Source organism: Papilio polytes, unplaced genomic scaffold, assembly GCF_000836215.1.
Source record: "Papilio polytes unplaced genomic scaffold, Ppol_1.0 DF823890.1, whole genome shotgun sequence".
Taxonomy (NCBI): Eukaryota; Metazoa; Arthropoda; class Insecta; order Lepidoptera; family Papilionidae; genus Papilio; species Papilio polytes.
This window is the reverse complement of record NW_013525314.1, coordinates 328,202-355,113: the sequence shown is the minus strand read 5'-3', so window position 1 is coordinate 355,113 and position 26,912 is coordinate 328,202. Positions and strand designations below refer to the sequence as shown.

Sequence of the window (26,912 nt, the reverse complement as noted above, 5' to 3'; positions counted from 1 at the left end):
ATGAAACAAGAGGACTGGAAATAACTCCATCGATAAAAACAAACATAGTAATTAAGTGAGAGAGATTATAAACACCGTAATCATTTTTATATACAGTAGGACCTCGATAAGTTAAAGTCTAAGGGAAACACAAAATATTTTAAGTTATTGAGGTTTTAAGTTATCAAGGGTCTATGTTAGTGATAGGTTTATATAGAAGTAGGTACATATGTATGTAACCTTGTTCCTTGTTTACTCGAATGCGTCAGATTGATTGGTTGATACTGAAATTTGACAATCATTTTTAATTATTTACATTGCACATTGCAGATTTCTACTTAAAAAAGTCTGTGATTTTTTTTTTGTTTTAAACAATTAACAGTTTTTAAATCGATTTGATTTTCAATGACAAATAGAGAGAATACATTATCTTTTATGTTGTTACATTGATCTATCATACTTCATACTAATATTATAAATGCGAAAGTTTAGATGGATGTTTGTTAGAGTTTGTAGTCTAAACGCCTGAACGGATTTCGATTATATTTGGCATAGATGTAGGGAATAGTCTGGAAGAACACATAGGCTATTCAATTTTCTTTTTTTTTTATTTCAAGCTAGTAAATTATAAATACCGAAACCTTTTGTTTTACACACTCGTTGTAAATGACTCATTGACACACAGTTTTATGTTTTAGAGGTCGTGGAAACATTTCTTTAAGTTACTGAGGCCTACAGAGATTACTTCTTTAAGTTAAAGAGATTGCGTATTTTAAGTTGTTAAGGTTTTGAGGCTCTGATGAGAATGGAACATGCCATACGTTATACTATTTTTTATAAGATATGAGAGCAAACGAGCATTATCATAAAGGAGCCAGATGCGTTAAAGTTCTTTATATTAACGACCTTTTTAAACACCCACCTACTAAAACACGAAGTCAATAGGTAACAAACGCAAAGCACCAAGTAACAAGAAATCACAACAAAAACAATGTGTACCTCTCCTAACAAGCCACCGTGCGAAACATACCATAACTATACAGTCTACATAAACTTTATTACGTTGTAATAAAAGCGATTATCAACTAAACGAAATGAAAATAGATATTTGATGTTCCATTCTCATAACCAAAGACACTGTCACTATCAAAAGCATGTAGTGCAAGTTGCAGGGAGAGTCAAGTTACGCTGGTTATAATTGTGTTTGAGATAGAATGGCGCAGGCTTCGGCGCGAGGAGTCTCGCAGTATTCTAATAGGCTATTAACATATAATGCCGCTGATTGGACGGATGTGAAGCGGCAGATGTGACGTCATATGCTGCACAGAGGTTGCCAACATTTAAACTGCAGTGATGCATTTATTCATATTTTGGTGTCGTTTTTGAAACGAAAATGACAGGAAAGAAAATGTGCCCACACCAGTATTAAGTCAGTGAAGTTATTTTAAAAGAAGTTGATGATGTTTTTCGCGCGTATGTAAGTTTTATTTTATTTTTGTGGGTTTGTTATGTAAATTCGAATGTGACAGCCTAGAGCCTAAACGACTGAAACGATTTTGACGAATGACGAATTAATCAATTCGTCTTCTTCCCTGGAGTGTCAGGGTATATTATAACTGCACAAAACTATTACAAAGGACGTGAGAATTAATATCTCACTGGCCATAACTTTTTTAGGTTCTAAATCTTTTTTAAAAGTAGAAGTACATTAAATTCAGTCAATCGGTTATTTTTTTAATTAACGTTAGTCTTTCTTTTGTTTGTTGACATAATTTGTAGGGAAGGGAAGGTTGGTGTTCGGCATAATTTTTAAACTTTGGTGACTATCTTCGGTCAAAACATTCAAAACAAGCTTTATATTGCCCTCTTTTTTAGTTGTCATTAATGACAAAATTTAATTGATTTAAAAACCAAATAAAACACTGTAAAAAGGTTAGGATTCCGTTAAATCGATACGGTAAACGTTTTATAGGCAGATTATACGAAATATTTTATAGTTTTGCGGCATTGAACAACTATTTATCTATGTTATAAAAATGGCTGCGCATTAGCGTAAAATCTTTTATAGGTTATAAATGTGTAATAAAATTATATCAAACATGATTTCACTTTAATTCGTTTAGGATATATTTAATTATAACGATGTATTACAAACGGGAATGACAGATGGTGTGTATTTTTTATTTATTACCCACAATATTTATTTAATGATGATTTTAATTGTACCTTTTTAACTTGTCGACATAACATGAATTGGTACAAGTTTTTTTATAGTATAAGGTGGCAAACGAGTATGTAGTCAACTAAATTCGCCGAAAAAGCAACTACCTAACCACAGTAGATGCGTTACCTACCTTTGTTTAGTAGTGTGGACACATATTTTTATTATCTTTTTAAACACATATGCAACATTACGACACAAACAGATAAACATTATTAAACAATAATTATAGTAATAAACAAAATTAAATATAAATTCTTAAAGCAAGTCCGAGGCAGCAGAGATCCGTAGCTATTGGATATTTGGGTGTAACTGCTGTCTAGACGAAGAGCTTTGTAGCTATACTAGGACTAAAATTAAATTAGGGACACATAGAAAGAGAATATATCTTAATATATGTTATGTCCTGACTTCAAGTAGATTCACCTCTCTTCATCGTCCGTATTAGATAAGGGGGAAATGGTAGAGGACTAAAATTTGGCCTCTCGTAGACATACTGTTTCCAGACAAAAACCGGAATTACAACCATTTCACACATGTTGTTGTATGGAGAGTGTATTTCTTGCATCAGCTATTGCTGCTGTAGATTAAGCGTGTTTATTAAAGTGATGCTACTTGTGCCAAATGTTGCACATCCCTGTTTTGCGATGGTGCGCGATACGGTAGCAAATAGCGCTACTTTCCAGCGATTCACGTTACCTCACACCAGCTAGTTTCCGAATTAACCTTCCCTACGTCTTTCAAAGATAATACAATCGAAATTAAACCCTATTTACAATAGCGTACAATTTAAATTACTTGTACACAACGACAATTGTTAAGTCGATTTAATAGGAACTCAATTTACAATCTCTAAATCGCTACACTATATACGAAAAGTCCTTCGTCTTGTACAACATTAAGTAAATTTGAATCTTAACATAAAGAAATAAAGATGAGTTTAAAACTTCAGAAGTTTTGCAAACACATCTGTAGTAAGCTGAAGAAAATTGTAAAAGTTAAGGGAATTGTATACTTATTTCTTTGCAGTTATAGTTCAATTTCGAATAGAGAAGGGCTAGAGAGATTATACGTTGTTTCGACATAAATAGATGCATGAAAAGCGACACAAACTGCACAGTTTGGTGCACCACGCTTTTGTTGTTCGAATAGGGGACGGTTGGATTGTATGGAAAAAGAATCAGCAGATATTTGAATTCTTTACAATAACAAAAATTACAGTCCGTGTTCAATAATGAAATTTAAGCAAAATATCCCGCGAACTCTTTTTATAACGTCTATAATTTCATAAAATCTTAATAGTTTTGACATTTATTATCAACCTAATTAGGGTAGGATGAGGTGTGGCGACACGTCATGGGCGCCGAATATAAAAGGCGCCTTAAAAGGCGCCTCTTCGGCTTATATTGCAGTAAGGAGGCGCCTTAGACATACGCCTAGAGCTCTGTTTATGCTAAAATCGGCCCTGCGTATCATTAAAGATTCATTTTTAATTTTATAACACCAAAAGATTTAAGTAAAAAAAAATCCTACATTTGAAGTCATGTTTAATTCGCAGATCTCTACATTTTTAGGTTATGTTTCCACATTGAAAGACTGGTATTAAACTAACATAAATCTCTAATTTAAATTAAAAAAACAACTTCGTAGATGCAAAATCATCACTTAAACCCGGTTAAGCCTGAGGTATATGTGCTATAAAAGGCAATAATAATTTCTAATTACAAAACCCGATTGGAATTAAACAAGTACGGCAATTATCGACTTGTACATTTGTAATTGGTTATAAATTAATATCTTAGCTGTAAATAGCATTGCAATGCTCACAGAATGTATAATCACTTGTTAGCCTGTGGTATTTTAATTGATCGAGTATGTTTGTGATACTAAATTAATTCAATATCAACGATTCAGCCTTTGTTAGGAATCTCTATTTTATTGTTTACTTCCTTCTAGAATTGTCTTTCAATTAACTAATAGAATCGAGAGAATGTATCAAAAAACTGTGACTTATCAAAAGTTATTGTCAGTTCTTATATTTTTTATCTTTCGATGAGCGATAGCGATAATCGAATGTTACTTTATCTTAGGAAGTTGATTTTTTTTCAATCTAAATATTTCGTACTTTGTCCATAAACGTTCGCATTTGATGCGTTGCAAACCAATAAACAACATAAGGGACACACAAAAAACGCATATTTCCCTTACCTATACGTCCAAGAAAGCAGGACACTTCCCCTTCCATTTGATATATAAAAAGATCCATCTCCATACTGTGAGGCCATTTGGAAGCGCATCGTGTGGGACTGAAATAATAGGCTCGCCTACAGGGAGGTATTGAGACATCAGCCTGTACTAACTGCCTCGTGCCACCCCGCGACCCCACGCCCCTCCACCCTCCGCAAAGCGAACCTCGTTAGGGGACCCTCCGAATAAGGAAGCTACGACTTAATTTCACACTAGGACAGAACAGCAATGTAGAGCAATATACAGTGCAGTACTGCCAGTGAACATCTACAACAGAATCTCTACTATTGCTATACATCTTATTCAAACATTCGTTCCTTAACAATATACCCATAATTACTTGAATGTATATATAGTTACAATTTCCGCTGAGTCTGTTTTGATAGTAACTATGTATTTGAAAATTAGTACTGCATAATGCTACTCTACATTGCTGTTCTGTTCTAGTGTTAAACTAATATTACATAGAATTAGGTCTTGTTCGAATGTAATTGCGCTGTCAATGATCGTCTGCGATTTAAATTGCTTAATAAATTAATTAATTAAGATAACAAACGCTATACACGACTATGTTAGGGTTATGCGATTACTTTAGTAATAATACTGAACGTTTTTAAATTATGAGACATCGAACTTGATTGAAGTCATAAAAAAAGTTACAGCGGCAAATGTTTTTGTCACCATTACTTAATCAAAATTAGTACCGAGACGTTTGGCAAAACTTTAAAACGCTGCTAATTTTGAGCGTAAGCGCATCTGAAACAAAATTATCGCACAACTGTTTAGTCGCGCTATGATTCCTATGAGCTTATATGCGCACACTACTCGATTTTTAGTTGTGCAACTAAACAGTTGAATTGGCTGCTAAACAATCGACAATCGAGCAACGGTTGCCGCAATAGTTCAGTCAAAGGAATAATGAATTACAATAACGAATCACAACAACAAATTATAATAATAGCGGCGTGATACAAAAACTAGATAGAACTGTTATCAATATAGTTTCTAATCGAATATACTCGGAATCGAAAATCGATTTACAATTGACATATAAATCGATTAACCTGCACCCAAACGTCTCAATTCCGAGTGTTAATTATTCAAAAGCCATTAAGCTCTCTTAAGAGCCACTAATCGCTTGGTTTCCGCCACCGGCTGGGCAATTATCGACGGTCTTAAACACGACGTTTTTTATACACTGTTTTAATACGATTTATTTCGTGGGTTTTTTCTAGCTAGCACAAGCGTGAGTGCATAAGAGTTGGCTTACATACCGTCTTAAATAATTATACAATTTAGGAATAAGCTTAACTTTTCTATAAAGAGCCTTTTGTCCACACTCATAGAGATAAATGGTTACTTAAATCAAAATGGTTAGTAGTTCAAAATGGTCTAAACAGTTATTTTTTCATACTAAGTTTACATTGTAGGTATCCCTTAGCGAGTGCTTAATGAGATTGAGGCAATGAAAATTACTGCAACTTTTTTTTTATATGAGAAGGGGGCATACGAGCGGCGGGAACACAGAGGCGGTCAACGACGCCCATGGTCATCCGCAACACCAGAGCAACTATAATGCGTTGCTGGCCTTTGAGGAAATTGTAGGCTCGCTTCTTGAAGGACCCTAAGTCGTATTGGTTTGGACAACTTAATACAAAAACCGATATTACATTTTCTGTCTTTACCAATCAAGAAAACTAGAGAATATTTTTGTGTACTTTTTCAGCTGCATGTAATCCCAGCGTATATCTATTAAGGCGCTAACAGCATTAGTGAAACGGCTTAAATATATCCGTTTTGACAAAAAGCGCACGAGTGGCGCCCCCACTAAGCGCTTTGTTCTAAACATAGCATTACTAGATATATCGCTTCCTCTAAATACAAATCCGTTCATCATTAACTTTAGCTTTTGTCTATGGTATAATGAAAGGGCGCATAAAGATCTGTCAAAATGTTCCTACGATTTACATGTGTCATTTTTTTTTAATTCTGTAAATGTGTTTTTCTTTCCTGCCCTGTTTTTATCTGTTTATTATTTTTTATATAGTTCCTCTGTAACTTATTCAGATATAATTATATGGTTATGATTTTGTCCCTTGTTTGTCCTTTACTTTTGCATATAAGAGTAAGGGACAGACTGAAGTATTCAATCAAAGATCATGGACGCCCATCCTCAACACAACACCACATAGTTTTTAGTATTATAAAATAGTATTAGGAATTTTGTGATAATAGAGTAATTTAAATGTGATATTAGATTGTAATAGTAGTAGTAAGTAGTAGTAAATATTTTGGATAAAAACCCTTAAGTAGGAAAGAGACCATAAGTTGCTGCCAACATCAATTGAGCAAGTTTGTAGTACACAATTATAACAAGTAAACAATAAAATTAAATTTTCATAATTTCATGCAGATGAAGCCACACAGCTAGTGAAGAAATAAAGTCGTACCCAAAATTCCTGATCCCACAAGTCTGGGGTACAAGAGGGCGGCATGGTGCCGCTCAAAAAAAACACCATAGGAAATTTTATTTGTAGAACCTTGTACTGCTGGTATAGAAACAGAAATTATTTAAAACTAGCTTTCGCCGGTGACTTCGTCCGCGTGGTATTATAAAACATACGAACTATACCAATAACAAAAAGCTACGTATCCCTCGGGAACCGGACATTTCTCGGGATGAACCTTATCCTATGTGTACTCCGGTCTTTGTTTTATATTTGTGCCAAATTTCATTGAGATATGTTGAACCGTTGCAGAATGATCGAGTAAACATTAAAAATCTAAATAAATGAATCTCGCAGGAACGGTAACTATTCCCGGGATAAAAGGTAACCTATGTGTTCTTCCAGACTATGTTCTAAACCTGTGTCAAATTTCATGGAGATCCGTACAGCCGTTTATTCTACAAAACAAATATTTGGAAAGACTATATGAACACTATGATAACGCTTTACCCTATTAAAAAAGTTATAAAAAATCTTGTCTGTGCTATCCATACGTTAACCATATCGCTGTGTCAAGTCCTATCGTGAAACGAATCAACGTTATTTAATGGCCGTATTACTTTTCATTACAGTTATAACGATTAGAAACAGTTTTCGTAAACGAGTCGACCTATCGTCACCTAATCGTTCGATGTAGTGCCGTTAAACCTTTGACTTTTAAGAGACACGAACTGTCACGCATATCGATTACATCAAGTAAAAACGATTTGTAACTAAATTCTAAAGTTTTTGCCTGATTTTTTCATTTTAATTCCGATTTGCGGCTGTACAATTATGCCATCGCTTTTCATAAACCAATAGAGAGCTATTAAATTGACATGTCCTTTATGAATAGAAATCCAAAATAAGTAAAAGAAAAACTTATTAACTTTGTTACTTATGTGCTCTTAATGTGAGTAATTTTGAATAAATACGCATCAAGTTTACATACATGTGATCTTTATCCTACCACGAAGATTAGCTTAATTTATTTAGCTTATTTGGCTCTGCTTAGTCCGTATCTCTATAGTCAAAGTTAAACATAAAGCAGTTAAACGGAAAAACGACACGCGTAAAATGAAACGTCTCCGTTTATGACCGTGTTTGACCGCTGACTGACAGCGCGGTGACATGTGACAGTGACAATTAACGCGCGCTAATGACGTCACGGATGTAGTGATGTACCGGACACTTGTCAACGATGTTCTGAAAGATCGGTGACGATTCAAAAGATGCAAGGAAAGATTTATTTATGGATAAACACAGCGCCTGTTACTAAATGTCTTTATTCCATTTTTTTTATTTTAAACTACGCTTTAATATTCTCTTTCACTCGAAAATTAATAGATTAATATGGTAACTAAAAAAAAATATCACCACAGACCTTGTAAAATTATAATTATGAAATTATAAAATTCACATAGGCCATTAGGTCATTATTTTGAAAACATAAAATGTTGACGTTTTTCAAATTCAATTTCAAATTAATTACATAAAATGATTTATTAAAACCAATTTGCCAAAAGCAATCACAATAATTTTTATTTTTAATTATAGTCTACGTCATCCCCGAAACAAGGGTATAGATGAAATGTAATAATTGAATGCAAAGAAAACATTACTGTTCATATAAAATTCATTCACCTTATTCAAATAGAAATATGGCTTAAAATCGTTTGACATATACTTTTTTAAAATGGTTTAATAACTTGGCAGAACACAATAACGTTATTTGTCAGGTAACTGGCCGGTAACACCCACTTTAAAAAAAGAAAATCTTGATTAATGTTTTAGTTTTTATTATTATGAGAACGAGATTGCCGAACGATAGCGGCTACCTATTTGAAAATTTAAAAAAAAAACTTGGTTTTGTTTTTGTGAACAATAAAAAAGGAGACTTGGGTTATTACGGAATGTGAATTTTATGATTTACCAATCGTAAAATGTCTGCATTTTATTTTAAATAGAATCTAAAAACCTAAATAGGATGTATTAAAACCAAGTATTATCAAACTAATTGAAATACAAAAAAAAACATACAGACGACTTGAGTACCTCCTTCTTTTGGGAAGTCGAAGTCGAAGCGATCAAAATTATTTATTGTTTTTCGTTTTTTAACAACAAATTAATCTAAAAAATCCATTAAATTCAACTAAATTAATTTCAATTAAAAATAAAACTCAACACAAGCACACTAAAGATCCATGGTTCATGTTATTTAATATTTACTTGTGGGAACAAAATTTACGATTCTCGCAAAACCGCATCGAGAAAGTACTTATTTTATTACACGCATTAACTTTATTTATTCATAAGCAAGACGACTGGTACCAATCTTAATGGCAATTAAAAACGTATTCTGAATTGAGTTGTCAATACGTAGCCCTAATTGAGATATTGACTTTTGTTTTTAAAAAATAAAATCTCTCTAAATGTTTGCTTCGGGAGTGAGTAATTTTTATAATTTAACTTAAGGCGAAGCATAATTTGGATAACATCTTTGATATGGTTTTGATTAAAATATAAAGTAAGTTACGTTAACATTTAAAGTTTATGTTCATTTTTAATGAGTTAAGATTCAAATGATAGTTGATAAGTTTTTTTAATTATGTTTTAAGAGGTTAAGTGCACTTGATTAGGCCACCTGGGAACCGGATAAAACCTCTCTCAAAACGAAGATCATTTATCTATCTTTCTCATTTTTATCTTTGAAAAGATTGAGATAGCAATAGTTATATTTTTATACGGGGACAATATATATCAACTTTATACTAAGCTTTCTAACATCTATTTTAAGACTTGATCAAAAATATTTACAGTTTACAGCCGCCAGGTTTGTTTAGGGCTGCCACGCTTTCTTATTCCTTGTGGGATCCACTTTAGGGCCTCCCTGGGAATGTGACTGGGATCCCGGCGAAGCGTATGGCCAATCCATAACTTGCGGCGTTTTATTTGCTGGCCGATCGGCTGCTCTCTACAACGTGTTAGGAGTTGTTCGTTGCGTATCGTTGTATTTCCTGATAGTACCAATGTTAATTTAGAATATCACTGTCCATTATTGTATTAATACATATTAATACGTATTCTTCGTTTATGTTTATGTTAACTATTGCATTTGCAATTCAAACGGAGTATAGTCGCCTTAACATCGTAAAGTTTATAATGGCCGCGTGTTTATATTAAGAATTGCATCTCTGAAGTCGGATTTTAAACTTTGAATTTAGTAAATTGATCATAAAACAAGCATTATTGTTGCCTCCGGGTGCCCATTTCGGTCTTTTATTGCCCACACCGTGTACACTTGTGTTGTAATTATCATTTCGTGGTAAAACCATTCCGATATTGTCTTTACGCCGTCTTAATTTGATCGTTATATACTCTTATCCACTAATTTTGTCATTTAAAACATCTTTTAAAAACAGGATACGAGGCGTGGTATTGTGCGCATTTGATTTTCACCGTTTGGCGCTGATGGTTACGTTTCGCGGTGGTGAGAATCCGAACTAATAATAGAGATTTGAATTGCCAGTATTAACTACGCGTTTAAATCGACACGAAGCAAGGAATTTTATCCATTTAGTACATAGATAAATGTTTTATTGTCTTCAATTGCATTCAAATATTTTTATTGATATGTTTTGTCCCTGTTGTTGTCAACGAGATTGTAAGAGATGACATTAATGACAAAAGAAGAGTGCTGTTTTTTTTTCTGCTTTTTTTTAACATCTTAACATGACCCCATGACCCCTCCCCCTGCCCCTAGATCCGTCGTTTTATTGAAGTGTCTATACTTATGCAATTAAAAAACTGTGCGCAAATCCGCCTTCTTTTCGGATAATCTCCGAAACGGGTGAACCGATTTTGACAGGAATTTTACTGGTATGTAAGGGAGTAATTCAGACTACTTTCCTGTACAAGAAGCAGGCGGGGATATAATTGTCCAAAAAATTAAAGCATCTATTTGAAACAAAACAGTTTAAAAACATAATTACGCCTATTTTCTGATCTGAATTCCGAATTGACAATACATATATGTGAGGGAGTAAGGCTTACTTGTGGTGTGTTGTAAAAATCCAAATTATGCGAAACTATTTCTTTGTTCGACGTTCGTATCAAAAATCTCTTGAGATATTCTTTTCATTATCAAAAAGCATGGAAAATCATATTTCACGGTAATTATAAAACGTCAAGGATCGAATCCATTACTCAAGCTACCCGTACTAAAATCAGCGACCGTGTGTTTTTTTTAAACTAAATAACAATAAATAATGTGTCACAGCAGGTGAGGAAAGGTCTTTTTGTACGTTTGTTCGTCCGGGGACGGAAAAAAACGCGCGTCTTGTGATTCTGGTCAATGTTATCTTTTAACAAAATATAGTCCTATCCTGTAGCGTGAAATAGTTCATTTATGTAATCATATAGAGCTGCCACTACACACGAATAAATTAAAAACAGCATATCATCAACATCATCCTGTCAAAAGTTCTCTTCATACATCTTTATCAATAATTAAAAATAAAAATAAAATACACTTTAATTTATCAAACCAGTTGCACAATAATCATTGGGCTCTGCTTTCTGAGCTAGGTGAGGACCTATATTACAGGAAGCAAGACCTTCTTCACAGTCTACTTTCATAGTAATTTTGTAAAAAAACAAGAATATTTGCCCTTTTAAAAATATGATATTTCTTCAAAGTTACTATGTCTACAGTATTCTTCTAATAACAATTTAAATTTAAAAATTTAAAAATGCTGTGTGAAAATAATTTCTAGTGGTAATACAACTCTATGTTAGATATCTCTCTTGCATCAGGTATAGGAGGTGTTTTTTAGCAATTTTTTTGGTAGCGAACGATGCGAGCGCAATCGTTAAGTGAAAAAGGACCTGTTTCGGCGCTTTTGTTCCCAAACTTCGAGCGACGGTAGCGGACGACCGTACAACATATTATCGCACTAATTAATCGTTATATGTTTTTTCACGGGCCAATTTGGATCTATATATCGAAAGGACTATAGGTGTTCTTCTCAGATCTGCCGGAAACATATTTTGATTAAAAAACAGCCAATAAAAGAAGCAATCACTAAGTGTACTTGATTGTACATGACAATTGAATAAGGGTATACAGGAATTCGCCGAAATAGCGAAATGAATGCTGCTCATATTCATACATTCTCAGTAGCGTATTTCAGAACACCTAAACATCAAAGATGTTGCTTCGTGTGAATGTTTCGTCAATGAAAACGATAGTTTATTAAAAAACAAATGAACCCCGACCCCATATCGTTGACAAAAAATGATTAATGACCTCAATAAAAATCTCTCATAAAAATTCATTCACATTATTAATTCTAATGCTCATAATTCTTTTTGTTGTTTTTTATTCGAGAATCATGAAGAACGCGTCGAACAACGCTGGAGGCCTTTTTTATGTAATTTATGTTGAATACTATTATGAGAAACGGTCGACGGTGTCTCGCTATATCGATTTAACTTTATTTGTATTAATGAACATGTCATCATCATCATCATCATCATCATCATCATCATCATCATCATCATCATCATCATCACCGGCAGCAGCAGCCTTTATCTGCCCAGTGCTGGACATAGGCCTTTCCCAATGCCTTCCATAATGCGGACATCCGCTTTACGCATCCAACGATTAAACATGTAAAAAGTAAATATTAGTGCATTTCGATTCTGTCGAGACAACGATAACGTTGAATTCTACGGTTAAACTGTTACTAGCTGTTGCTCGCGACTTCGTCCTCGTAAAATAAAAAAAAAACAATAAAAAAGATGGCGTTTACTCAGTGGTACCATAGCTATTTAATGGTGCAAGAATTTTTAAAATTAGTGTACTATTTTTAGATATTTCAATACATAAAAAAACTCACAAATACAAATCTTTGTTCTTTATAATATTAGTTTATATAAAAGCGAAAGATGGATGGATGAATGTTATCTCCAAAACAGCTTAATGAATCTCGATAAATTTAATAGAGACGTAGTATGTGGAAAGCATAGACCACTTACATTTTTTAATTCCCCGCAATCACTGGAAAAATCTATAACACTTCTAAAAAGAGAACAATAAGTTTTTATCACATTATTTTGGCTGCTGTTCTCCTAATAAACTAAAATAAATAACAGTTTCTAGAATAAATGGTGTGAAAACCTATGTACTTATTTATTACTAGCTGTTCCCGTGCGGCTTCATCCGCATGAAATTAGGACATGACAAGCCTTAGCAATCTTACTTTCTTGATGTTGGCAGCAACTTATGGTCTCTTTCCCACATTAGGGATTTTATCCAAAATATTTACCCCCTAAATTTATGGCGTGAAAATATATAGCCTCAAGCGTGACGTAAGTGCAGGGTTTTTTATTAAAAAGAGAATCATTCAAAAATATGCTGTAATTGCTGACAACTTAGGCAACAAAGAAGTGTGTGTTTACGCTTTATTATAATAGTATAGATAATATAGATTAATGTATACTATTTAATAATGTTATTTTAATAATAAAACAAGTTAAATTATCCAAGTATGTTTTTGTATAATGAGTTATAAATCACATAAAAATCTTATAAAAATAACGTTCTGTGAATAATTGAATGTGGAAGCAAGAGATGTAGGCCAGGACCGTTAAGTCCCTGGTCTGCCTACCCCTCTGGATTACGGACGAGTGTCGATATGTTTTGTTGCTTTCTTTGTTTTTGTGGCATAATAATTTCATCAGTCAATTCAATTTCTTGAACATCAGGTTCAATAAATTTATTTCTAGATTTCACATGAGCTAGGTACACAGTCCAGACGAAGCTAGCAGCGCTTACAAATACTATACGATTCTTCTCCGATATGAAGTAGAAATTAATAGTTTGCGTTGTCGGCCAAAAGAGGGCGCCGATCTTATAAGTCGGCCAGAATTTCTCTCTTACTTCATCAACGCATTCATTATAAGATTTCCCTTCTAAAGCACTCATACCGAAGAAGAAATAAGCCATAGCTAATGGGGAATACGATATTTGTTCAATAACGGCTCTTGTGATAGCTGTTATTAACGTTTTCCCCTTGAAGAATCTACTCGTATATTTCATCCAGTTGTAAAATACAGGAGCCATGAAAAACGTTCCAAATATGCCATATCTAGCTGCTCTGTTTTTGTCAGCGTTTTCTATACTTGTACCATGTTCCAAATACTCCTGTACTATGCTGCAAGTGGGCCATATGATGGCGTATGACACCATGCCTCGTAATAAAGGAAATTGCACCGGCAATCTACATACTTTAGTTATTATGCCGCTCATTATAATTATTTCTGAATAATATTTTATTTTAGCATTATTGTTTTTCTATCACTGTTTTGTCATTGTCAATTTTTTGATATAGATTATAAAGAAAAAAACATCATTTAAAGATAAGAAAAATTGTAATTAGTTTTAAACAATGGAAGAAACTTGTTGACCATACTTTTGGACGCGCGGGACGCGGTAATACGGCATTTTATTCAAGCTTCTACGTGAATTATCGTATGTTTGAAATATTAATATAATAGACAACTAAAATTTACTTTTCTATCAAACGTTATTTCCAAATTCTTGCGAAAATTAGTACAGTAAAACCTCGATAAGTTAAAGTCCAAGGGAAGCATAAAATATTTTAAGTTATCAAGGGTCTATGTTGTAGAGGTTTTGGGCTCTGTTGGGAAGGGAGCATATTATTTTTTGAAGTCATAGAGGTTTTTAAGTAACCGAGGTTTGAGTTATCGAGGTTCTGCTGTAATAATAAAGTTAATTTAATAAACATAAAACAAGGAATAATCGCAAACTGTGACTTGAAATCTAAGCGTGTCAAGCCAACTTGTCTGTTATATATATTTTTTTAATCTTAGGTAAAGGAGGATTTTTGTCTTGGGAGAGACATGTCAATCCAATAGTGTCAAACTTATAGTAGACTTTAAGAAACGAGCTGTCATAATCTGGCATAATCGTACAGCCGCTTGAGATGCTGGCTCAGCCAATATTGACATGATTATGCCGACGGGTTGAGCTTTAACTCCCGGAAAAGTAGCTCGCGCTCCCAGTCTATATAAGTATAATTTATAACTGCTTCGAAACTGTGGTATTTAATACTAATATCTTCAATTTAAACGCAATTTTTTAAATGATCTATTTAGTATAATCTAGGCGTGCAATCGGCCACCCACAGCGAAGCGCTAAGAACAATAGAATACTTTTAGTTATTAATCGAATAATTCGGTCATTATTCGATTATTTAGCTCGGGTGAATCGATTCGGAGATCGCTTTGTGATAGATGACGTTGCAACATCTCGCGTGAGGTCCGCTCACGTGATCATTCAATTGGACACAAATTAGCTCCAGATGTATACTTTAACCGTTAGGATTTGAAAACTTTAAAAATTGTTGGCGCATATTGAAAGTGAATATAAATAAAAAGGCGAGTAAAACTCTAGCATTCTAATGAAATAAAACAAATTAAAATAGGCCCGTTGATTTCCCAAAGTACCCATTCACACATTTTGTCAAAACAAATTTTGCAACTTTATAAATAAATTTTTCATTATTAATAAATATTAAAAAAAAAAATATTTTATTGGTTGGTTTTTCACTCTTCATGGTTCTTGCCATTACACTTATATAGTTAATAATACTTTTAAATAAAGTCTCATAAAAAATTTGTTAGATAATCCATAAAGCGCCATCTATTAATTTAACGACGCCTTTTGTCAGTAGGGAAAACAAGCTTTGTGCACAAATGTGTCAAATAACGAAAACAGTCCCACATAGATGGCGCTATAACATAAACCATTTTTTAATACTGCTACTCACCACAAGATGGCGATTATCACCCTCGTAGTAAAGCTTTTGTTTTGAATAAGTTTGGTGAAAATAGTTACAAACCATTGTAATGTAGAAAAATAAATTAGGTCACATAAAATAAACAGGTTACTGTTACTTAATTAGAAAAGTTACTTAATTTAATTCAGCAACTTTAAAAAAAATATTATGAAGAAAAGATAATAGTTTTTATTCATTATTTGATAATTAATAAATTATTACATTAATTCCGATGTCTTTAAAAAGCCAGATGAGAGCTTTTTAAAAGTCATTTAAATCTTTACGACTTTAAAAAACCTAATGATTTTATCATAAAAATCTTTAACTGCGTCGAAATTTTAAAAAGTTAATAAAAAATACAGTATAGAAGTAATAAAGCTTTTAGAAACAGGTGGCGTGCTTTCCCATAATACAGGTTCCCTATTCCCATATTTGAGTATATCGGGACACGTGTTTGGGGATCAATATCTCATATTGGCGCCGGCGCCTGCGCCCGACAGATAGGGGATGGCTTACACTAACGAGCGGTTGAAACGTCGCGTTTCGAACGCTGCGTTTTTATAACACATTATTCCGTCATTTAAATTTACATATGTATAAGACTCTTTTAAATTCACACAGTAAAACTAGGAATTTTGTTTTATTTTTTTCGATTATATAAATTGCTCATGCTTAATTTCTAAAAAAGTAGTTTTTTATATTTGTTTATAGTATTGTTGTATTCCATATATCTTTTATAATAATAAAAAAAAATTGATAACAAGTAAATCCTTAAACACAGAGCTATTTAGTAAAACATATTTCAGTAATAAAAAAGGGAAAAAACAAGTATAGAGTAAGCGTGTAAACGTTCGTTTGTGTGACCCCACCCTCAGCGAGGTATGGTAGCAATTCAGATAAAAGCGATCTTTACAAATTGAACTGAAAAACTGTAACGCAGCTCTCATGTAGACGTTTTTTGTTTCACTCGCAGGACTAATTTTAGTACATTGAACGTATACAATAAAAATCTGATAATTTAAAAAGTACGAATCTGTACACTAGCGTATACTAATATTACAAAGAAAAGGTTTGTATTTTTGTATGTATTGAAAGAACTCAAAAACTACTGGGACGATTTCAAAATTTCTTTCACCATTAAAAAACTACGTTATGAATAACATAAAGAAAAAAAATGTTTTTTTTTTTAATTACAGCTAGTCTAAAACATTTTTATGAAAATATATTATAAAATTTAAAACCATAAGGATTTACTTAAATTTCGATTCGAATACCTTTGTTGTAATTTCATAGCCAAAGTGTACAAGCGAATATTATGTGTATTTGTACACGTAATTCATTCAAATGGCATAGATAGTATTATCTTGTAGCTTCGTTCCTTAGAAATTCTGTATTAATTCATATTAGTTAACTATATTGTTTACAAGAAACTAAAATTTCGATTAGACAAAATATAGCTGTCGTCCGCGATTTGTTCCTGAGAGTAATCTATCACTGCCCCAGATTTTATTCAGATATGTTCAGCCGTATTAAGTTATCTGCTAACAAACATCCATCCAAAGATTCGCATTTACATTATTAATAAATTAATTATCTATACTAATAAAATAAAGAGGAAAGCTTTGTATATTTTGTATGGATTGAAATAACTCAAAAACTACTGGGGCAATTTTGAAAATTCTTTCAACATTAAAAACCTACGTTATCAGTAAGTAACATAGGCTATAGTTTTTTTTAATATCACGCGGGCATTAATAAAAAAAGAAAACATTGTCAGACACTTACAGAAAGACAACCAACCGAAATATATTTAACATATTAAAATTTAAATTATATAACTAGCTTTCGCCCGCGACTCCGTCCGCGTGGTATTAAAAAAAAACAAAACCAAGTAGCATATATGTTCTTCCAGACTAACCTTTACATCCATGCCAAATTTAATTGAAATCGGTTTAGCAATTTAGGCTACAAACTACTACGACTAATATTTTTATAATATCAGTATGATAAATGTGACAAAACGTTTTACACTAATCGAATTTTGTTAACAAATGTAGGATAAGAAAGAAGATTAATCGCCCTTGTGCCTAGTCACTCTATGGAGCGTCCACTCAAGCGATCTAAGAGCTCGGTGGCATCCCAATCCGGTAATCATAACTAGTAACAGCTCGTACCGAGGCTTCTTAGGGAGCCCACGAGCTCAGTTACTCATAAACGAGGTTTAGGCTAAGCGCCATCTGACTCGGCCACCTCAAGCCCGGTTAATCTATAAATGCCTCTTCAAGGCAAACAGTGACTTATTAGTAAAAAAAAAAAGAAAATTGAATATTAGCAATTGTCTGAGGTAAATAAAACCCATTTTAGGTAATACTCTTTATTTACAAATTACTGACTAACTTAATTTAAAAAAAAAAAAACTTATGTGAAAATATATAAATTGCACGGAGCGCAGTCGAAACTATTTTTTTATTTCAATAACAATAATACTCTTTGGTTATCAGTCTATTTGTATATAGAAACAAAGAGATTCAAAAAACATAGAGGAGGCAAGTTGACATTTGAAACACTTTTTTCACACTAACGATATCTATTTATAGATCCTCAAAACTACATTTCAATATAATTTATTGTATTTAAATTAACAGTTTAATTTATTCATCACTCTTTAGTTTATTTAAAAAAAAATGTAAAATGTTTTATTACATGTCAATATGCACACGAGATGGCGTTGAACTAAACAACTGATTTAGTAATTTCCAAAGAAAGTACCGGATGGAAAATTTTTGTTCATTGCCTCCTCTATTTATTTTTCAATCTCTTTGTATACATCGTTTATCAACAAACATAATTCATAGTATAAAATTTCTTAATATCATTTTGTTCCGTGTAATCTGTTTCTCTAACATTCGTGTAATTCGATGTTATTTCAACATTCTGTTCCAAATTTGAATTTCTATAATATTTATCATCTACATTATCATAATTTAGACTATCGTCGAAATAAATCGGCATATTCGTATCACAAATTGTAGATTCAGTTTTCGTAGTTTCATAATTTTCTAGTTTAATTTGATTCACTTCAGTCTCTGGTTTGTATAACTTTCGTCCAGTGGAACTTTTGCTTGGCTTCGCATCAGTTGATGTTGACACTTCTGGTGCAATTACTCTTTTACTTTTGTACCTTCTATTTTGAAACCATATCTTCACTTGTGTTGGTGATAGATTTAAAGTTTTTGCTAATTGCTCCCTTTCTGGCGCTGTTAAATATTTTTGTGTACGAAAACGTATCTCCAAAGCATGAACTTGTGTTTGAGAGAAGAGAATTCTGGGTTTTCTTTTCGTATTCTTATCCTTTTTGTCTGTTTTCCCGTTAGGTACTGCCTCTGTAAATTAGATAACACTGGTTAAAAAAGTAAACAATAAAAAATTATCACTGTTTCTTAAAAGGACTAGAGATTGTCTTTGGTAAATTAAAGTCAAGATTCATTACAAACCAATAGTCTACCATCTTCTAACATAAATTTAAGTTTTTTTTATAAAAATTTAGTACCAAAAACAATTTTCGAATAGGATATTTTTTTAATGTACAAATACGTAAATAGACTGAAACCTTACTTGTTTTCCTCGATATAGCGGTGAAATTTTCTAATACATCCGTTTTTGGGTAGTTATTGAAATTCTGAATTATTGGTTGTTGAATTTTGTCTGATACTGGAGCTAAAGGCATCACACTGGGAGGGTTTCTCTCAACACTATCATGTTTCGAACTTTCTCCTGTATGAGATATTGTTGGTACTTCTTGATATTCATGAGGATAGAAGTTGTGGTAATACTGATTATAATTGTAATATTCATCTCCTTTATGCTCGTATACTTCTGTATTCCAATAATCCATGTTATGTCCTGGTATGTTATGGTACACTTGCGTGACGTAATCCGGGCAATATTGGTTCTGATGGTATACAGGTTCGAAGTCACCAACTCGATTTTCTCTTCCATTCTTCCACATATCGTTTCGTTCGTAGTAATTTTGATTTATATTTAATATATCTTTCACTGAGAATGGTGTTGTTAAATTAGTACTATCGTCTATTTTCAATCTGTAATTTGAATCGTCAGTTTTTTGAGTTTTCGAATTTGTTTCTTGATAATTGTAGAAATCGTTTTTTAATTCGTATTTCAAATTGTTGTTGTAAGCTTGTTCGTAGGACTCCATAGTTTAATTCACTAACACTTATTCATTATTCACTGTGACAAATGGATTTAGGGTGCGCCTGGTATAGGTTGGTGTTTAAACGACTTTCAATGGAAGACTGATGGTGCTAAAGATTGTACTTCCAAACCAATCCACGCCCGTTGTGGGCGGAGCTTTCGGTTATATTGTTGTCCTTTTCTTTCACATGAAACATGCTTGTATATCCTTCCCGCTTTAGCATGTCTGTTTACTACGCGGCGTAAATAAACGGGTGAGTGATTTCATTTGGCGGGTGTTCGATCCCTTTTCTCTGATTTGGATGACGTCATTTTATTATTGGTCTTAACTCGTTCATTTGTTTATTTTGCGGCTTAAATTGTTTTTAAATGGATTTGAAACAACCAATCAAATAAAATAAACAATGTAATACTTTTTACAACGTTTTTTGCGTTAAGATGGAATCAAAATTCTTTGTAATACGTACATATCTTTTAATACTCTATTAGAAACGTAATAAAAAAAAACAAATAGGGCATAAGAAAAGGCCTCTAGAGGCTATATTAAAAAAAAAACTAATAATCACCGAACACTGGAATTCAAATTATGTTTACCTATTATATCCACGGTGGTGAAACCGTATAAACAACTTCATAGTTCTGTCAACGTGCGTTCAAGTACTGCGTCGGCAGCTCAATCACCTCAAACCGATGACAAAACGTCTATACAAAATTATTCACACCTTTTAAATTGACTTAGGTAAATAAACAGATAAAAAAACTTACTCTTTATAAAATAAATTCCTTCCTTCAGTTTGATAAAGAAATAACAATTATAATAAACTAATTGTTACTGGCGACTGGGTAAGGAATTAAAAAAATTGCCAATGTTACTCGTTACTGACCTTTTTAATGGTGAAAGAATTTTTGAAATCGGCCTAGTAGTTTTTGAGTTATTTCAATTATATTTTTAACCGTGCACACAGTATTAACTTATCGATAAAACGAAGATTTCTTCCCCAAATAGTTAAAAACACATTTTATCGTTTCAAGATTAGTTTGAGCCCGCGACTCCGTTCGCGCAGAATTAAAAAAATCAAAGTAAGTAGCCACGTGTTCTTCCAGACTATTCTCTGCTTACGTCTATGCAGAATTTCATCTAAATCAGTTCAACATTTTAGGCTACAAACTCTAACAAACATCCATCCATCTAAACTTTTTTTATTTATAAAATTAGTAAGATTACTATCATGCAAAAAAACGCATCAACTGTTCCAATTCGTATCTGTCAAAGCGTAGACATAAAACCGAAGAGACAGTGGTAAAAACATTTTTTTCTACATTTCTTTTACATTTTTTTCTAACATTGTCCGCCACTGGAGGTCATAAAACCCGAACACTTCCGTACGGAAACCCGACACTTCTACACTGTCTGTAACACGAGATATTTGTAACAAAGAACTATTTTGTTGATACAAAATACATTTCTAAGACACGTGGCGCTTGTTCTATATCTCGTGGTACATATGCCAGTCGCTGGCACACTTGTATGTAAGCTACTGGCAAATGCCATGCAAGTAGCTGGCACGATTTGTGATATTGTGACAGATAGGGCCAATTAACGTCCCTCATAACACTATAGCTAGGGTAATCCCGCCTTTATAACCCCACTTATTAGCCACTAAGGGAGATCCTTAGTGTAGGTGATTTGTTTTATATCTCTACCTAAAAATAGTTAACTAAAAAATATTTATTATCTTTACACATAGTTTAACTGATCTAAATCTGATTGTATTCAAAATTCAGTAATCAATACTAGTAAGTAATTACTGAATAAAATGGAAAGAATACTGGTATTATTTTCCTTCTAGAAACATCTGAATGCAAACTGTTTTATCGACATCTGTGACGTCATTCGATGATTTATGAAGTGTAATTAATTTGAAACTGAGCACGCAAATAGTGTCTGGCTGGAACGGGGTCCCCTCCACCATATTACGTATTAAAACAAATAATTTATGATGCAAGCAGTTTAGAAACACAAATATAGAATAACTAGCTATCGATTTGATCTATGAGTGGAATTAAAAGAAAAGTTCACCAATACTCTATGCTTTCCCCCAAACCATTACGTATATTTAAAAATAAACAATTTTGAAAAAAGTCATAATGTTACAATAAAATATATTACAAAATTGACTAGTAAGTTAATTGACTTCTTTGCGATTAAAATAAGTGTTTATGCTTAGTGACATTTTAGTAAACAACAATAAAATGTTAAGCACTAGTTTGTCACACCATAAATTATATACTAAATATCCACAATTTTTAAGTGGCAACTTTAATGTTTTTTAAAGTTACGGGTTTAAAAAATGTCATTTCAGTAATAAACTTGAGAGTTTATGGGAAGACTCGTGTTTTTAAAAGTGGACAATTTCGGGAAAATATTTTTTTAAGTTCTAAAATGTTTTGTTTTTGTTTCATTTAAGATTTATGTAACTACTAGCTTTCGCCCGCTACTCCGTCCGCGCGGAATTAAAAAAAATCAAAAGCAAGTAGCCTATGTGTTCTTCCAGACTATCCTCTACATCTATGCCAAATTTCATCGAGATCCCTTCAGCCGTTTAGGCTACAAACTCTAACAAACATCCATCCATCTAAACTTTCTCATTTGTAATACTAGTTTAGGATACAAACTTTTTTTTTTATATAACAAGGTGGCAAACGAGCAAGCGACCACCTGAAACCGCCAAAATGGCGAAGCGACCGCTGCCCATAGACATCCGCAATTGCAGATGCGTTGCCTACCCTTATACGACGGAGGAGGAGATGCACATATAGAGGATATTTCCCCTTCCTACGCATCTCCTCCACCGTCAAATCCACTTCCTCTTCCCAACCTCTCCTTATAAGAAAAGGGTGGTAAAGAGAAAGGGACTTAAATTAGGCCTCCTGCACCACACTCATCAGACGAAACACGGAATTGCTCCTATTTCACGCCTGTCTTCTGTGTGGTCGTGGTATTACACCGGGCGTACCGGCCCATTCGTGCTAAGATGTTAAAGCGGGCACTACCACTGTTAAGTTAAGTTACAAACTCTAACAAACATCCATCCATCCATCCATCTAAACTTTCTAATTTATAATACTAGTAAGTTTAGCTTTCGCCCGAGAATAAATAACCTATGTGTTCTTTCAGACTATTACATATACATTTTTTTATAAGAGAATGAAAATTATTTTTTAATTTCAGGCAACGAAGTCGCGAGCTTGCAGTCGAGATATTTATTGCGATTAGAGAAAACTTTGTAGGAACGGCGCCTAAACAGAGTTGGTTTTGCTCATTGGAAATAGATTGAGCCCGTCTCGTCCGTCCGTCCGTCTGTGATGAATGTAGTGCACGTGGGTGTTTGATGTATTAATATTGGTAGTGCTTTTAAGGTTATCTCTGTATAGAAGGTGATCTGGCCCGATAGTCCGATACCGTGCCACCCGCGAGTACACTCGCTCGAAACTCGTGTTTGAATAGTCATTTTTATTTAATTTATTTCAACAGTGTCACAATTTTGTAATAAAAGGTAAATGCAACTATAAGTATTAAAAACAAAATAATAGGTTGTATTGAAAATACGTTTTTATTACAAACTAGGTTTCGCCAGCGACTCCGTCAGCGTGGAATTAAAAAAAAGAAAAGTGAATAGCCTATGGGTTCATCCAGACTATATTCTACATCTGTACCAAATTTCATCGGAATCAGTTTAGCCGTTTAGGCTACAAACTCTAACAAACATCCATCCATCTAAACTTTCGCATTTATAATATTAGCAAGAGTAAGATGTTTCACAAACAAAAACTTAAATATCGCACAATTGACTAGTTGATGAACATACTATTGAAATTTAATAACTTCTTTAAGAAAAATAATACAAGAGCAACGGACAAAATGTATAGATTTTTTAAAGTTTCTAAATAATACATGTAAAATTATTATAATTTGACTGCATTGCGACCGTCTGTACACCATTACTAAGCCCGCGCAGTACGCACTCGTTAGCTTTTATTTGGACGCCGGACTCCTGTTCCAGCGTCTGTACACTTAAGAGCAACTTTATTGGGCATTTCTTACTAAGCATAATAAATGAGAAATGTAGCTCAATCTTTATAAAACAAACAGTATAGAAACACTTTTATTGAGTTAATAACAATTTTTAAAAGCATAATCCCTATTTAAATTATAACACGGCTAAACTCACGTGATAAAATTCGGTGTAGGCACCGACAGTTTATACAGTTTATCCGTGTTATAATTTAAATAATATAATGTCTCACGAAAGCTTTAATAACATAATGTTTTTTTTGCATAATTTGTAATAAACTGGTAATAAAGAAATAAATCAATTAACACTAATATTATTGTACTAGCATTAAAATATTTTGCATCTTTATCGATTTAAATTATTCATAAAGTTTCTTCAACATTTTAAAAAACATACTAACTACTTATTAAAACAAAATAATTCTGTATATTTCAATTCATATTAGAAGACGTTGAGATTTAATTCAATTCGAATTTTTAAAAATAAATGCATGTACCATTATTTTGTCCTAGAGTGTAGGAGGGAATCTTTCTCAGTGCGTTATCAGTGTTCAGTACATGTGCACAGTTTAATGTTCCCATTCTGTTTTATTCAATTAATTGCCGGCGGGCCGATGATGTGGCTCACAAACGTATAAAATTAATTCATTATCCATACAAATAGATGTTTCTTAGTCATTTTTACATGAAAAAAAACTACTTCAGTCTTGATATGTGGCAGATTTGTTGTGTGAATCAGAATTAGGGAATTTATTTGGAGTGAAAAATATGAAATCTATTTTAACCATCATCAGCTCACTAAATGTCTCCACTACTTCTCCACTACTACTCCACCACCACTCCACTACTCCACCCTAGGATAAGGTGACTATAGTCAACCACGCTGCACTGCGGGTTGACTTCACACATATGTTTGTATTTCTTCGCCGATATGTGCAGGCATCACGATGTTTTCCTTTACTGTAAGAACGTCTGGTAAAAATATGTACCAAATAGTCCCTATTTGGTACATATTTTTATAACCTATTTGTGTGTCTTTTGTAAGCGTAAAAATATGATAAAACAGAATATATTTTGTAACAACAAATAAAATCGATATATTTAACATGTTTAAGAACTTCAGTTTGTACTTTATACGTGTTTATTTTACTGATATTTTAATGTGAAAGTTTGGATGGACAGATGTTTGTTAGAGTTTGTAGCCTAAAAGGCTAAACGGATCTGGATTAAATTTGGCACAGATTTTTTTTTTATTAAAATTATTAGTAGATTTTTGTTAATTTACTATTATTTTCTTTAACCATTCCAACTAAGCTCTAGACTTATGCTAGGATATGGTTCACGACAATAGTCGAAAGAAGATTCGAACCCTCGACCGCAAGACCGGTAGTCCGTACCCCAAACCATTGACTATTGGCGCTTTAAATATATGTAAATGATAGTCTGAAAGATCACATAGGCCACTTTGTTTTGTTTTTACTTTAATTCCACGCGGATGAAGTTTTGGACAAAGGGTAGTTTTAATCATAAAATATCTTTTTTATAAAAGTAATAACGCTAATGGCACTAGACCACTTTCACACTAACAAAAATAGTTGAAACCGTTTTTTAAACCGAAATAAAATACGAAACCTATGTATTTGGGAACCTTATCGACGCATTGACAAATCTGGGGCCCCCATCTATCGGCGGTTGGCAAAAAAACCGGCGCCTGCACGCTAATAAATAACATTGGCCGCGTCAACATCCCGCCTACTACGCCCCATGGCAAAAAACGCACAAATTTGTTTAGATAAAACACGACCGTGAACTTAAGGGGTGGGCAGAATTAACGAACTCTGCGACATAACCACATTTCTACTCCCTTACTTACGTTATGCATTTTTGCAAGTTAGAACAATTACTAAGGTCCAGTCCCACCACTGGCTGATAGACTCAGATAGCTTAAAAATGACGTCACTGTCAGATAAGGTAACAAAAACTGATATTTACATTGCATATTTTACACGTTGGATTGTTATAAGACCATTTACAACTCGGTAGGACAGGCCCTAATTGTTTTTAATTTGATGTGTAACTTTTAGTATGTCAGTTTCAATTGCTGAAAACGTACTAAAACTATTGTTATCTCATTTTTTAAAATAGATCTAAGAGGGATGTCATGATTGTTTTGCCACGTAGTTAGGTATAATTACTACACCTAAATATTTGTCCGAGTAACATGCAATAGAAAGAAAAATAAAGTAATAAAAAAGAATTACCAAAATCGGTCCACTGGCGGCGGAGTTATGCCGTAACACATATAAAAAAAAAACAAAAAAAATATATCGACGAATTGAGTACCTCCTTCTTTTGGCAAGTCGGTCAAAACTATAACAAATAAATATGGATGGATGTTTGTTGCCACGTATCTTCAAATTTGGCCCAGATGTATGGTCTGGAAGAACACACACGGACAAAGTCCTGGATAAAACCTAGTTAATAATAAAATTTACAGATATGAATCAATATTAGAGAAATCTATACTAAAAAAAGCGTAATCACACAGTACTTTGTGGCGTAAGATGTCTGTAATCACAGCATATTTATGAATAATTCTTTCTTTGATAAAAAAGCCTTGCACTTACGACACGTTTTAGGCTATATATGTTCACGCTATCAAACTTAGGGGGTTAATAAATTGAAAAAACCTTTGTGTGGGAAAGAGACCATAAACTACAAGCTGCTAACATTAAGGAAGCAAGGTTATTATGGTAACGGTAATTTTGACATTTGCAATTGAGAATTTGACAAATGTAAACAATTAAATAATTATAATTTCATGCGGA

The 26,912-nt window shown here is 33.1% G+C and overlaps 2 protein-coding genes across 2 annotated transcripts; both read right to left on the bottom strand.

The window, feature by feature from the left end:
- Positions 1–13,482: 13,482 nt before the first annotated feature.
- Positions 13,483–14,307, bottom strand: LOC106102957 (mpv17-like protein). Its single transcript, XM_013282578.1, has one exon. It carries the CDS (start codon positions 14,243–14,245, stop codon positions 13,601–13,603), a length of 645 nt encoding a protein of 214 aa, XP_013138032.1. The 5' UTR covers positions 14,246–14,307; the 3' UTR covers positions 13,483–13,600.
- A 4,325-nt stretch (positions 14,308–18,632) lies between these two features.
- Positions 18,633–20,013, bottom strand: LOC106102936 (homeobox protein Nkx-2.1-like). Its single transcript, XM_013282556.1, has 2 exons — positions 19,413–20,013; positions 18,633–19,180 (listed from the first exon to the last, which is right to left on the bottom strand). Exons 1-2 carry the CDS (start codon positions 20,011–20,013, stop codon positions 18,633–18,635), a joined length of 1,149 nt encoding a protein of 382 aa, XP_013138010.1.
- Positions 20,014–26,912: the final 6,899 nt, after the last annotated feature.